Genomic DNA, 16,127 nt, shown 5'->3' with positions numbered 1-16,127 from the left:
GGTACTTATCTAGATGTAAATTCCTACTATACTGTGAAATATCTGCTGAGTAAAACCTGCTAAATTTTAGTAAAATACTGAACAGTTTAAAGAATGTAGTAATTTGAAAAAGTCCTGGGAATTTCTCCCATAGTCTGGCATCATAAAGTAAATTTTCTAAAACACAACCAATATCATATGAAAGCATAAAGTAAATCTGAAAGTGATATAAACTGATAGGTAGAAATCAGTAAACAAAACTACTCTAATTCCACTGGAAAAAACTGTATAATAATTCCACACATGTAAGAATTAGAATCTAGAACTAAAGGATTATGAAAAGTCAGAATAGTAGAGTCCATGGGTAATATCCAGAATATCTAAATTCAATATCTTAAGAAGATGAAAATATACACAGGAGGGAGAGAAAGAAAACTACTTAAAGGAAATTTGAGGAAGCTACTAATCTGAGATCAGTCAGTATGCTTTTCCCTAGCTATACCTAAAACGAAAACAAGGAACCAAAGAAATCTCTAGTTGAACATGGCCTCTGTATTATTTTCTACAGTACTGACAATTTTTCATATGTTGATCTACAAAATATATACTAATACTGCACAACTTACCGCCAATGCAGATGAATAAAAGCTGAAGATATTCTGCCGGAATTCTTTCAGGGCTTTTTTAAATACAACATCCACTAGTGTGTCTTTCTTGCTGTCTTCATTATCTAGGTCATTCATCTGGGGACCACAGAAAGAGTTTTTGTACTGAATCAAGTAATTGAAAAGAGGTAAATGAAATAGTAAACACATATGACTGCCCTGAAAGTGCAAGCCACTGCTATTATAGGTAAAAGCACGACTAAATAGCCCAAGTTTCATTATTGCTAGATGATTTTCTAATGTCCTTTCTAACATTTATGATTCTATAGTTCTACCAGAAAAACAACTCCAAGTATGCAATGACAAGCCTCATCTTCACATATGTAATATATAACATGACAATTACAGTAAAATTCTGTTTACCCAGACTGACTAATGTATATTATATTATTTACACCTTTCTCGAAAAGACCATTTAAGTTAATAAAGCATATGTCTCCTTGATCTCTAGGGGCCATATCCTGATATACACAAGTATTCCATAGTCAAAGCTGCTCAGGGGCCTAATTCAGCATTCAAAGTGTACCTTTTTCAGAAGAAATTCATCCATACTCTTTAAATCACTGGCACTTTCTATGATCTGGACAGAGTCATTTTGCCAATGCATAGATTCCAAAGCCACACTGCTGATCTTCACACTTTGCTTGCGCTTTGCCTTTGGAGAGGGCTCTTTATTCTCTTTGAACTCCTTCTGGCAACTACCAGGCAATTCTGGGCTCAAAGGAGGTGTTGGGTGATACTGAGCTAATTCTACAATTCAAGAGAGAGTAGCCAAAAAGAAAAGACATTTAGTAAAAATAATGAAATCTCCACATCCTTAAGTTCCTTTAGTAAGTCACTGTAAGAAACGCATGTAAATGTTTGAAAGCAAAATAATAATAATGTTTGAGGCCAGGCAGTTAAACAATAAATCCAGATTGCACATTTGTACATAAAATGTACTTAAGAATGAGCACTTTTCTTTTAAAAAAAATAAATTCTTATTTATTTCAGAGAGTAAGGGAAAGACAGAGAGATATAGAAACATCAATGATGAGAATCATTCATCAGCTGCCTCCAACACTGGGGAGAGAGTCTCTGGGCATAGTGCTCTGACCGGGAATCGAACCCTGATCTTCTGGTTCATAGTTTGACGCTCAATAACTGATCTACCACAGCCGGGCAAGAATGACCACTTTTTAATAAAAATGCTATCTATCCTGTCTTCCTAAGGTTTGATACTGAAAACCTGAATGCAAGTATCTTATAGAACTGAAGCCAGTGCCAAGGAAAAGAAGAGCACAAAAATCACACTAGCATGTTAAATACTGTTAACCAGTCATAATTTTACTGTATTTATTTGAAAGAACATCCAGCTAAATAAAACTCGAACAAACAAGTGAAGTTTGATTATTACTTCTGCCCAACGATAATTAAAAAGCTACAATCTTAACTTTTAACCATATCCTTATGAAGCAAATACACAATGAAGACTGCTAATAAAATATGCTTCAAATAGGGGCTAAAGCCATGAACACTTCAGTAATGATATCTGAACTTAGTTTGACAACCTGTTTAGGGAGCCAGGTAACAACTGGTTCACTTCTACTTCGATCTCTTTTGTATTTGGGATTTTCTTATATATCTTCCACATAACTGTCTGAATTTCCCAGAGAATTCCTGGAATGAACTTGGCTTTGTTTTATATATAATACTAGAGGCCCTATGCACGAAATTTGTGCAAGGGAGAAGGGGTCCCCTCAGCCCAGTCTGCACCTTCTCCAATCTGGGACCCCTCGGGGGATGTCTGACTGCCGGTTTAGGCCCGAAGCTGGGGATCGGGCCTAAACCAGCAATCAGACATCCCTCTCACAATCCGGGACCACTGGCTCCTAACTGCTCATCTGCCTGCCTGATTGCCCCTAACTTCCCCCTGCCAGCCTGATCACCCCTAACTGCCTCTGCCTGCCGGCCTGATCAACTGCCCCCCTGCCAACTTGGTTGCCCCCAACTTCCCCCCTCTGCCAGCCTGGTTGCCCCTAACTGCCCTCCTCCCACCGACCTGGTCTCCTCTTACTGCTCCCCTCCTCGCCGGCCTGGTTGCCCACGCAGCTTGCTGTTAAGTTGTTTGGTCGTCCCTCACTAACCCCCCTGCCAACCTGGTCGCCCCACACAGCCTGCTGTTTAGTCGTTAGGTCGTCCCTCACTAACCCCCCTGCTGGCCTGGTCACCCCATGCTGCCTGCTGTTCAGTCATTTGGTTGTCCCTCACTAATCCCCCTGCTGGCCTGGTTGCCCCACGCAGCTTGCTGTTCAGTTGTTTGGTCGTCCCTCACTAACTCCCCTGCCGGCCTGGTTGCCCCATGCAGCCTGCTGTTATGTCGTGTGGTCATCCCTCACTAACCCCCCTGCCGGCCTGGTTGCCCCATGCAGCCTGCTGTTCTGTCGTGTGGTCATCCCTCACTAACCCCCCTGCTGGCCTGGTCACCCCATGCTGCCTGCTGTTCAGTCGTTTGGTCATCCCTCACTAATACCCCTGCTGGCCTTGTCACAGCCTGCTGTTTGGTCATTACTATTACTGTGACGGCATCCCAGACAATTTGCATATTCCTCTATTATTAGTATAGATAATATTATCCTATCTAATAAAAGAGTAATATGCAAATTGACCATCACTCCAACACACAAGATAGCTGTCCCCATGTGGTGAAAGATCCTGCCCCCATGTGGACATAAGATGGCCGCCACAAGATGGCCAGCAGGGGAGGGCAGTTGGGAGGGACCAGGCCTGTAAGGGAGGGCAGTTGGGGGCAATCAAGCCTGCAGGGGAGGACAGGGGTGACCAGGCCAGCAGAGGAGGGAAGTTGGGGACGATCGGGCCTGCAGGGAAGGGCAGTTGGGGGGGACTCAGGCTTGCAGGGGAGAGCAGTTGGGGGGGACCAGGCCTGCAGGGGAAGGCAGTTAGGGGTGACCAGGCCTGCAGGGGAGGGCAGTTAAGGGCAATCAGGCTGGCAGGGGAGCAATTATGCATCAATCAGGCTGGCAGGGGAGTGGTTAGGGGGTGATCAGGCTGGCAGGCAGAAGCGGTTAGGGGCAATCAGGAAGGCAAGCAGGCGAGCAGTTGAGATCCAGCAGTCCTGGATTGTGAGAGGGATGTCCGACTGCCCGTTTAGGACCGATCCTACCTGGATCGGGCCTAAACGGGCAGTCGGACATCCCTCTAGGGTTCCCATATTGGAGAGGGTGCAGGATGGGCTGAGGGACACACCCCCCTGCACGAACTTCGTGCACCGGGCCTCTAGTATATTATAAAACACAACAGGTTTTCTCTACAATTTACACCAAAGAAACTGGATTCCGTTAAGTTCATTACAATCTAGAACTACAGTGGATTTCTAAACCCCTACCTGGGGCTTCTAAGAATATTGGCCCCTTCTCATTTCACATATTTGTTTGTTTCCCCACATGTATTCACCTTACCCTCTTTCCAATGATATATCCTCATCCCATCTAAAAGCTAATTCTGGCCCTGGCCAGTTGCTCAATGGTTAGAGCATTGACCCACGGACTGAGAGGTCATGGTTTTGAATCTGATCAAGGGCACTTACCTCAGTTTCAGGCTCTCACCCTGACCCCAGTTGGGGTATGTGCAGGAGGCAACCAATTGATTTATCTCTCATAGATGTTTCTCTCTCTCTGTCTTTTCCCCTCCCTTCCACTCTCTCTAAAAATCAATGGGAAAAATATATCCTTGGGTGAGGATTAACAAAAAAAAAAGCTCATTCTGATGCTGGAAAAAAAATGCCAATTCCACCTCAGGCAGAAAGAAGTGTGACTAACCTAATCTCAGATATGATGCCAGGATAAAAATTACAAAGATATAGGATACGAGTATATTCAAATTGGTATCAACTGATTTTAATTCTATTATATAACTTAGATATATAATTATTTCATTTAGTAAAGTCAATTATCTTTCTTTTTTTAAAAAATATATTTTATTGATTTTTTACAGAGAGGAAGGGAGAGGGACAGAGAGTTAGAAACATCGATGAGAGAGAAACATCGATCAGCTGCCTCCTGCACATCCCCCAGTGGGGATGTGCCTACAACCAAGGTACATGCCCTTGACCGGAATCGAACCTGGGACCCTTCAGTCCGCAGGCTGACGCTCTATCCACTGAGCCAAATCGGTTAGGGCCAATTATTTTTCTTATAATAAAAGAAATAATTACTAAAGTAACTTTATAATTCTATTTCACCATTAAAAACAAGAGCTACCTTAATAAATTTCTACCCAAAGATATTTAAAAAGCTACAATCTTGCCCGGTCATCGTGGCTCAGTGGTTGAGTGTTGACCTATGAACTAGGAGGTCACAGTTCAATTCCCGGTCAGGGCACATACCCAGGTTGCGGCCTCCTTCCCCAGTGTGGGGCATGCAGTAAGCAGCGATCAATGATTCTCTCTCATCCTTGATGTTCCTATTTCTCTCTCCCTCTCCCTTCCTCTCTGAAATCAATAAAAATATCTATAATAATAAAAGCATAATATGCTAATTAGATCAGATATCATTCCGGACGACCTTCTGGATGAAGCCGCGGTGGCAGGGACCAAGGCAGAGCCAGCTGCCATGGCGGCGGGGGGCCAAGCCCCTTGCATGAATTTCGTGCATCGGGCCTCTAGTATTCAAAATAAAAAGCTACAATCTTAAATTTTATACACATATCCCTATGGAGCAAATACACAATAAAGACTACTAATAATATATGCTCCAACTAAAGAGCTTGGGAATTAGTAATGGAGAAAATAACTGTGAAAAATGAAAAATTTAGAATGATTACTGTAAACTAGATAAGATATATGAAACTGTTCCTGTTAGTAATGTAAAGGAAAGGAATTCCTAATCTTCCAAACTAAACTTGTAATATTCACTATTGGTTTTATCCTTATCAGTTTGTCTGACACACAGTGTACTATGTGGAAGTTTTTTGTTTTTGTTAATATTCACCTGAGGATATTTTTCCATTGATCTTTAGAGAGAGTGGGAGAGAGAGGGAAAGACAGAAACATATTAATTGGTTGCCTCCTGCACATGCCCTGTCTAGGGCCCAGGCTTGGGAGAAGCCTGCAACCAAGGAATGTGCCCTTTACTAGAATTGAAGCCGGGACCCTTTGGTCTGCAGGCTGACACTCTATCCACTGAGCCAAACCAGCTAGGGCCCTATGTGGAACTTAATGATCTTTCCTCCTTGTCCCTTTATCATAGATATTAGAAGTTTTATTTATTTATTGTAATTGCTTCTATTGTATCTTTCTTTAAGAGATAATAACTTTCTTCCTAGGACCTCTTTGCATTTTATTCAATACTGGTATTTCACCCAGTGCATAATCATCTATGATGTATATCCCTACTGAAGATAGCTGACCTCTTTACATATAGTAATTGAAAACATGCTTAAGCAAAGGGAAGAATGGAGTAATCTAATAGAGGGATTATTGAAATCCTTAGAGAGTTAGTAATTCTAGCATTTAAAAAAGCCAGTGTTCTCAACAGATGAACTAACTGTTGGGTATTTTCAAATATGTTATGATTGATGTCCAAAAAGTTAAAATAACAGCTACCATTATAAAGTTCCAGGCACTGACATATGGTAGGTACTTAATATGCACCATGGTGTTTAAGAATGTGGACTTTGGAGCTAGACTGCCTAGATTCAAATTTCAGCTTTGCCAATTACTATCCTATCTAATAAAAGAGTAATATGCAAATTGACCATCACTCCAACACACAAGATGGCCACCCCCATGTGGTCAAAGATGGCTCCCCCATGTGGACACAAGATGGCTGCCACAAGATGGCCGGCAGGAGGGGAGGGCAGTTGGGAGGGATTAGACCTGCAAGGAAGGGTAGTTGGGGGCAATCAGGCCTGCAGGGGAGGACAGTTGGGGGCAATCAGGCCTGCAGGGGAGGGCAGTTGGGGGCGATCAGGCCAGCAGGGGAGGACAGTTGGGGGGACCCAGGCCTGCAGGGGAGGGAAGTTGGTAGCGACCAGGCCTGCAAGGGAGGGCAGTTAGGGGCAATCGGGCTGGCAGGGGAGCAGTTAGGCGTCAATCAGGCAGGCAGGTGAGCAGTTGGGAGCCAGTAGTCTTGGATTGTGAGTGGGATGTCCGAGATTGGAGGGTGCAGGCTGGGCTGAGGGACACACCCCCCATGCACGAATTTTTTGCACCGGGCCTCTAGTATGTATATAAGCAAATAACTTCTCTGTGCCTGTTTTCTCATCTATAAATTAGGAATAATAATCATATTACCTCAAAAAGTTGTGAGGATCAACTGATTTAATACATACATGCATAGTACAGTGCTTTATACATAGTAAGCACTTAAATATGAGCTGCCGTTATTTTTACTAATAATACATATTTGTGAGTGTATGAGGACTAAATTTTAACACTTTAAAAAAATGAGGCTAACCAAAGATTCAGCCATTGTTAAAGTAGTTGTTGCTTCACCATTTTGTACCCCATTTCCTTGAACTTGTATTATAGGTACAATGTATTTTTATAGTTATCTTTTAGTTAAGGAAAGATTTCATAATCCTGGTCCTATCTCAGGAAATATAGCCAACAGGATTGCCATTACAATAATTAGAAAAATAGCAAACTTTCAGAAAGAGTAAACAGAAATTATGAAGACAATCTCCACCCTTTGTCTATTTTTACCATCTGGAAACTGATGCACTGGAATCATATCTGAGCCAGCCAAAAGCGGTAAAACCTCCAACTGGGTGGCAGGTTTTACTCTGGTGGTCTTCTTCTCCCCTTGTTTCCCTTTGGCCCAGAATCTCATCCTTGCTCTCGGAGGTCTATTTAGAAAAAAAAATAAATAAATAAAGGCAAAAGTGGAAATCAGCCAGTTCCAGGGATAATATTTGTAACCATTTTAAGCTATAAGTATGTCTTAGTTCATTTAATATTCACATGTAAATTTAATCACACTTAATTTTTAATTTCACATTTAAATTTTATCTGAAAGGTAAATATTTTCCTCACCTAGAATACAGCAATAATAAGACCTAGACATTAAATAATTTCCTAAAATAAATGGCTACAAAGCAGTGGAATAAGGATTCCAACTCAGGTTTTCTAATTCTTAAACTGGTTATCTCTTCATTCTTGTCCTTCTTCTAGCTAGGATTTAGTGTATAGATAACATAACAAGAACAAAAATACTTTTAAAAAATCACTGATATGCCATCACTCTAAAACGTATTAGTTTACATTTTGGGGGGTAATTTCTTCCCAGTATTTATCCATATGCATATCCATTTTCACATCTTGTAATCATGGTACAGATACAATTTTGAATCTTTCCTCTTGCCATTATGTAACAAAGGTTTTAATGTTACTCTTTTATATTCATGAGTCATCAATATTATTAACAAAAGCCACCACTTACTTGAGTTGTTATCTTGCTCCAGGCACAGTACTAAGTGCCTGTATAGGATTACTTTTTAAAATTATTACAACAAGCTTACTTTCAAACTATTATAACCACTTTACAGGTGAAAAACTGAAAGCTTAACCAGTGGTACTTTTCCCAAGGATGCACAGCTAGTGAGTGACAAAGTTGCAAATCACACCTCTATGCTATATTGCCTCATTCTTCGTACTTACTCTTTTATCACATAAACCAAGGCAACACCTTGAGATAATAACAACAGCTTACATTTACTGACTACATATCAATTATCCTAACCCCATACTAGGAGACTTATTTGTACATTAGTTTGTTCCTTCATATATTCACTGAGTTAATAAAAAAATTTTTTGAACATCTAATAGAAGCCAGGTATTATGCCTTATATATGATATGCGTAATTTTCACAACTACAGCTGACCCTTGAACAACAAACATGAGGGTTAGGGGCACCCACCCCATGCACAGATGAAAATCGTGCGTAACTTTTGACTCCCCAAAAACTTAACTACCTACCAATAGCCCACTGTTGACCAGAAGCCTTACTGATAACAGTCAATTAACACATATTTTTTATGTTATATGTATTATATACCATATTCTTACAATAAAGTAAGCTAGAGGAAAGTGTTATTAAGAAAATCATAAGAAAGAGAAAACATATCTACAGTACTATATGTATTTATTGCAAAACATCTGCATATAAGTGGACCCAAGTAGTTCAAACCCATGTTGTTTAAAGGTCAAATGTACTGTGATAAATAGGTATTATTATCCTTACTTTACATATGAGCAAATGAGGCTCAGAGGGCTGATGGAGCTGGAAGTTAAAATGAGGTCTATGGGTTTTGAAGCCTATGATCTTTTTTCTTTTGTTTGTGCTTTTTTTTTAAAAGCTTCTTACTAACTTATATGTCCATATAGCATAAGGAGAAATTTTCTACAAGGCTTATTACAAATGATAACATCCTTCTGCCATTCTCATTCCTTTTCTACTCCCTGAAAACAATGCTTTTGAATTAATTTAACTGATTCTTTCAATATTTATTGTACTTACATTGCTATCATATTTGTAGCCACAGATATTAAGCATGTTCCACCACATCTTTTCTACACCTTCCACAAACACAGATGTGACCCCAATAGAATCATATCATAATTTTCGTTAGATCAATATACAGTATTTTCTTTTAGTAATTAATTTTCACTATTTTTATTATGTAAATAATACAACTAAAACATGTAGTTCCCTGCATAATCTATTTTTCTCTAGAGTTAATACATGTTGTTCTATACTTGCTTACTTTTCTCCATAGTTTCCCCATTTGTGTATATATCCTCTCAACATGTTCAAACATAGTAGGTACTCCATCAAGTTTCATGTTCTTGAAATCTCTCTCCCGAGTCTCTCTGATATGGTTTCCCTCAGAGCTTGCTGTACAACCATCAGTTGAAAAGCTACTTTCACAGATATAATAGAGAGTACTTTTGTTGCTTAGCCTATCTAATAAAGAGGGAATATGCTAATTGACCCTCACACCGTCTCAAATATGGCAGCGCCAACAGCCAATAAGGAGGGAATATGCTAATTGACTGCCATGCACTCAAATACAGCGGCACCCACAGCCACAAGATGGCGGCACCCAGTCCCCACAACCCCGCCAGGGCGGCAGGCGCTTGGCAAGGCCGGGCCCGCCCCCAGGCGAGCCCAGCCGTTCTGCACACCTGCCTCCGGAGTCCCCACGTCCCCTCAGCCCCACAGCCACCCAGGACCGGCCCAAGGCGCAGGCAAGCCTCGGATGGCGGCTGCCCAGCCAACACCCAAGGCGCAGGCAAGCCTCAGATGTCAGCTGCCCAGCTGACCAGGGCTGGCCCGAGGCACAGGCAAGCCTTGAATGGCGGCTGCCCTGCCGCCCAGGGCCACCCAAGGCTCAGGTAACCAGGGCTGGTTGAGGATTGTGCTGCTGGCAGTGGCAGCAGCAGAGGTGTGATGGGGTGTCGCCTTCCCCTGATCGCTGGTCGTCTCCTGCCCCTGAGGGCTCCCAGACTGTGAGAGGGGGCAGGCTGGGCTGAGGGACACCCCCCTCCAGTGCATGAATTTTCATGCACCAGGCCTCTAGTTGTTTTATAATGACACTAGAGGCCCGGTGCACGAATTCATGCACAGGTGGGGTACCAAGGCCTGGCCAGCAATTGGGGCCAATGAGGGGCAAGGCTGGCCGGGGAAAGGGGCCACAGGAAGTTGACCGGTGGGAAGAAGGGGGATGGGCAGATTGGGGTGGCTGGCCAGGGGTGAGGGACTGCAGCCCGGGTTGGCCAGGGGGAGGGGCTGCGGGAGGTAGGCCAGTTGGCCCCCCATCAGGCTGATAGGGAGGCCAGCAGGCTGCGGGGAGAGACTGGGGGACATTGGCCAGCCGCAGGAGGTTGGCTGTGGGAGCGCACTGACCACCAGGGGGAAGCTCCTGCATTGAGCGTCTGCCCCCTGGTGATCAGTGCATGTCATAGCGACTGGTTGACTGGTCATTCCAGTCCTAACGGTCGCTTAGGCTTTTATATATAGACTAGTGGCCCAGTGCACAAAATTCGTGCATGGAGGGGGGTTCCCTCAGCCCAGCCTGCACCCTCTCCAATTGGGGACCCCTTGGGGGATGTCTGACTGCCAGTTTAGACAGATTGGGCCTAAATTGGCAGTCGGACATCCCTCTCGCAATCTGGGACCGCTGGCTCCTAACCGCTCACCTGCCTGCCTGCCTGCCTGATCACTCGACTGCCCTCCCCTGCTGGCCTGATCTCCCCCCCAACTGCCTCTGCCTTCCTGATCACCCCTAACTGCCCTCCCCTGCCGGCATGGTTGCACCCAACTGTCCTCCCCTGCCAGCCTGGTAACCCACAAATGCCCTCCCCTGCCGGCCTGTTTGCTCCAAACTGCCCTCCCCTACCGGCCATCTTGTGGTGGCCATCTGTGATGACATGACGGCAGCTATCTTGTGGCAGATATCTTGTGACGACGTTGTACAATGCCACCGAGGCTTTTATTATATAGGATATCTTTTGGTATGGGCCTATTTTCAGCCATTATGTTGGGCTCTCGGTGGTACCTTTCTATCTAGAAATTCATGCCCTTCAGTTCTATAAAATTTATTTGAGTTACTTTATTAATGATTTCATCCTCTCCATTTTCTTTGGTCTATCTTTCCAGAGCTCCTATAAGTGAGTCATTGAATCTGCTGAACAGCTCCTCTAATTTTCTTATTTTTTTCTTGTCTCTTCCATCTCTTTGCCTATTTGCTCAACTTTCTGAGATTTTTCTAACATGTCAGAGTTGTTTCTTTATACTATTATAATTTTAATTTTCAAAAGCTCTTTTCATTATGAATATTTTTTCATGCACTCTGTTCCATTTCACAAATGTAGTCATATTTATTAATACAAGTCTATTGATAATTTTACTTGTCAAAAAAAATTGTACTTGTCTGTCTTGAATTCCTCCTCCTCCCCCATGGTTTATTTCTTCCAAGTTGTAGTTTATGTATTATTTTTAGTTTATTTCATTTAAGATGCTCCCTCAAATGTGTAGCAATCAAAAAATTGGGTAAAAAACAAGCCCTAGCCAGTTTGGCTCAGTGGGTAGAGTGTTGGCCTGTGGACTAAAGGGTCCTGGGTTTGATTCCAGTCAAGGGAACATGCCCAGGATGCAGGCTCGATCCCCAGTAGGGATGTGTGCAAAAGGCATCTGATCAATGATTCTCTCTCATTATTGATGTTTCTCTCTCTCTCTTCCTCTTCCTTCCTCTCTGAAATCAATAAAAATATATTTTTTAAAAATAGGGTAAAAAACAAAAAGCTGTTGGAAGCTCCAGTGTGCATTGGTGGGGCTTCCAAACTGTGGTCTTCCTTGTAGGATTATCTGGTGGTTATGTTTTGTAGGGAAAGCCCTTTTACAAATATCTCTATGCCTTTCCTAGAAGGTTGGACAAAAAGTCCCAAAGACTCTAAACCATCTGCTTAGAAGGTTGAAGCTGAGTCAAGGAAATGTAGAAGCTGAGTCAAGGAAAAAAGCTGGGCAATCAAATATTCAGTATGTAAACATTCATTAAAATCATCTGTGCCAAATATGTACCCAATCTTCAAAAGTCTGGTAATCTCCAAGTGCAGAGATCTTTTGTTTTATTCTTTCTAGGAAATAAATCTCCTGTTTTCTGCTAGGATTGGGGAAGAACAGTCAACCTGATGCTTCTTTCTCAGTTTTACTCAGTTGGTTTAGGATTCAACTGTCTCATATTTTTTTTAATTGATTTTCAGAGAGAAGAAAGGGTGATGGGGGAGAAAGAGAGAGAAAGATAGAGATGAGAATGAAACATTAATCAGTTGCCTCCTACATGGCCCCTACTGGGTGGGGATCGAGCCCACAACCTGGGCCTGGGCATGTGCCCTGATTAGGAATCGAACCGGCAACCTTTTGGTGCATAAGATGACACCTAACCAACTGAGCCACACCGGCCATGGCATACAGTAGGTCCTCGGGTTACGTCAGAGATCCGTTCCTATGGCGTGATATAACACGATTATCGCCGTAAGTCGGAACCCACCTACATAAGCATCTATGTCACTCACATAGAGCACATACACAGCAGTAATGAAGTGAAACAGTAAAAAAAAATTTAAAAGAAAGATAACAATTCCTGACCTTTACTTGTGGTAAATAAATAAAAAAACATAAAGCACGTATGTACATATGTCGAAATGACGGAAATGGGAGATGGTGACATAAACACTAAATGGCATATGTCGAGTCCAATGTAACCCGAGGACTACCAGTATTTAAAATTTGTTTTTACTTTTTTATTGATTTCAGAGAGGAAGGGAGAGACAGAGACATCAATGATGAGAGAGAATCATTGATTGACTGGCTCCTGTATGCTCCACACTGAGGATGGAGCCCACAACCCAGGCATGTGGTCTCACTGGGAATTGAACCATGACCTCCTGGTTCATAGATCAACACTTAACCACTGAGCCATGCCAGCTGGGCTATTTACTCTTTGGATACCGCAGTTTTATTATTGTTGTCTTGTGCTGTTTTCCTGTTGTTGTTTTTGTTTTTTTGTCCTGTATAGGTTTTATCATTTTAGTAATTTTGAAGGAGAAAGTGGAAATTAAATTTGTATACTTAATCTGCTATCTCCAGCTATATGTTCTTTCTAGTTTGCCAAAATTTATCTCTAGGATAAATTGCTCCGGATTTGGGTTATCTGGCTTATGCCTCTACAACCTTTAAGGAATTGCTCTTTAATAGTGTTATGAACCAGATAGATTTCAATGTGATCTTCAAGTGTTCAGTGAGGGCCTGACTGCTTTATATAACACAACTAGAGGCCCGGTGCACAAAATTCATGCACGGGGGCGGGGGTGTGTCCCTCAGCCCAGCCTACACCCTGTCTAATCTGGGACCCCTCGAGGGATGTAGGATCGGGCCTAAACGGGCAGTTGGACATCCCTCCCACAATCCAGAACTGCTGGCTCCCAACTGCTCGCCTGCCTGCCTTCTTGATTGCCTCTAACCGCTTCTGCCTGCCAGCCTGATCACCCCCTAACCACTTCCCTGCCAGCCTGATTACACCCAACTGCTCCCCTGCCGGCCTGATTGCCCCCAACTGCCCTCCCCTGCCTGCCTGGTCACCCACAACTGCCCTCCCCTGCAGGCCTGGTTCCCCCCAACTGCTCTCCCCTGCTGGCCTGGTTGCCCCCACTGCCCTCCCCTGCAGGCTTGATTGCCCCCAACTGCCCTCTCTTGCAGGCCTGGTCCCTCCCAACTGCCCTCCCCTGCTAGCCTGATCACCCACAACTGCCCACCCTTGCAGGCCTGGTCCCTCCCAACTGTCCTCCCCTGCTGGCCATCTTGTGTCCACATGGGGGCAGCCATCTTTGTGTGTTGGGAGTGATGGTCAATTTGCATATTACTAATTTATTAGATAGGATAAGGGACAAAGATATTTATTTATTTATTTATTTAGTCTGCTTAATCTTTCTTTAAATATTTTCCAGAGTCAGTTTTGGTAGTAAATATTTTTCTTGAAATAAGTCAATTTTATTTGTTCTTCAAGTTCATTTTTTTAAATAAATGTAAAATTACTTTAAAATTTCTTCTTTTCCTGTAATGATTTCTTCATTGTCAATTAAGATACTATAAAATTGTGTTTTTTATTAATAAACTGGGTGTTTTTCTTTTTCTTTTAATTTCTCCCCCTAAACACAGTCCATGCCCAATATCATTCTGCACTAGCTCCAGATGTACTGCAAAGTGGCTAGAAAAGCACATAACTACAGAATGATCTGCCTGCTGCCCCAAGCATCCAACTGGCACCATACATAGTTATTACAATATTACTGATTATATTTCCAGTGTTGTAGTTCTCAATCTCTTCAACTTTTTCACCAAGTCCCCCAACTCACCTCCCTTCTGACAACTGTCAGTCCGTTCTCTGCTTTTATGAGTGTTTCTTTTTTATTTGTTGCTTATTTTATTCCATTATATTCCACATATAAGTGGAATCATATGGTATTTGTCTTTCTCTGACTGGCTTATTTCACTTAGCACAATACCCTCTAGGTCCATTCATTCTGTCGCAAAAGGTAAGACTTTTTTTTTTTATGGCCAAGCAGTATTTCATTGTATAAATGGACCATAGCTCTTTTATCCACTCATCTACTGAGGGGCACTTGGGTTGCTACCATATCTTGGCTATTGTAAATAACGCTGCAGTGAACATACGCATGCATATATTCTTTCAAATTAGTGTTTTAGTTTTCTTCAGCTATATACCCAAGGGTAATCACTGGGTCATAAGGCAGTTCCATTTTTAAGTTTTTGAGGAACATCCACACTGCTTTCCATAGTGGTTGCAACAATCTGCATTTCTACTGACTGTGCACTAGGTTTCCCTTTTCTTCACATACCAAATACATTTATTTGACAAATAAAAATTCTACATACTCTCTTAAAGAGAACAGAATTATTTCCCAAAAGATTTTTCCAATTCCATTTGTAAATCACTTAACTCAGAATAAAATCTAAGTCCAAAACTGAAAAATATTTTCAATCTCATCTGGTCTAATCTCTTCTTTTACAACAACAACAAAAAAATCACAAGTCATATAATGATTTAAAGACTTTGCTCAATTCACACTTAGAAAGATAAAGCTCATATTATATATCTGACCTATTATGTGCTTGTCACACAGTAGGTACTTAATACTTGTTGAAAATAACTAAATTTCAAAACTAATTGTTCTGTCAATTATGCTTTTGAAAAGAAGCTAAGTATTTAACTATAGTCAATTAGGAAATAAATTATATAATCCCTATTAACTTTCAGTGTATATTTTATACCTTATATCCAAATCTGAAGACTTCTCTCTCACTGCCAACTTTGTAATTTCTCCTTGAGACATAGTCTTATGAAGCTTTGTTTCTTCATCAACCGAAGAAAATCGTTGTGAAGTCTGTAATAATTACATATGTGGAAGACTTTAAAACTAAGTAATATATCATAGCACTATAACTCTAATTCAGGTTATATAATTTTTTGAGAATTATACCTATTAAAAACATACAAAAAATACATTAATATTATACAGAGATTTACTGACATAAGAGAACCTATTAAAACTCTGCCTGGTGTAATCTGAAGTAAAGAAAACATGGGTCAATGACAATGCTAAATAGAACCTACCAGCTCATGTTTTCTGACAGTTTAACAAAAAATGTTAAGTGGAACGTTAAGAAAAAAGTTAAACCATCTAAAGATACAGACAAAAGATCCAGGATCTGACAAATGTAAGATGCTAAGTACAGTCTTTCATAGCTCATTTTTATGGCTTAACTTGCTATTATAGATTCTTATTATATCCAGTAAAAAATTTAAAAGAGCAAGTACACAGAAAGAAAAGAGAAAACAAAGGAGCAAAGAATAAAAAATCATTATTACCACCAACAGTCTAAATTATGAACAACTTATATGGC

General features: G+C 41.6%; 1 protein-coding gene across 12 annotated transcripts in view; it reads right to left on the bottom strand.

Moving 5' to 3' along the window:
- MYO9A (myosin IXA) overlaps positions 1 to 16,127 on the bottom strand; it is a 388,202-nt gene that overhangs the window by 54,265 nt on the left and 317,810 nt on the right. For all 12 annotated transcript variants that reach the window (XM_080656867.1, XM_080656874.1, XM_080656871.1 and 9 more), the window contains 4 exons: positions 15,495 to 15,607; positions 7,348 to 7,490; positions 1,171 to 1,394; positions 606 to 722 (listed from right to left, as the gene is read on the bottom strand). In XM_080656867.1, coding sequence (XP_080512993.1) covers positions 606 to 722; positions 1,171 to 1,394; positions 7,348 to 7,490; positions 15,495 to 15,607 — 597 coding nt within the window. The remainder of the gene's footprint in view (positions 1 to 605; positions 723 to 1,170; positions 1,395 to 7,347; positions 7,491 to 15,494; positions 15,608 to 16,127) is intronic.

This window comes from Plecotus auritus (genome assembly GCF_963455305.1).
Source record: "Plecotus auritus genome assembly, chromosome: 1".
In the NCBI taxonomy this organism is placed as follows: Eukaryota; Metazoa; Chordata; class Mammalia; order Chiroptera; family Vespertilionidae; genus Plecotus; species Plecotus auritus.
This window is presented reverse-complemented; position numbering and strand designations above follow the sequence as displayed.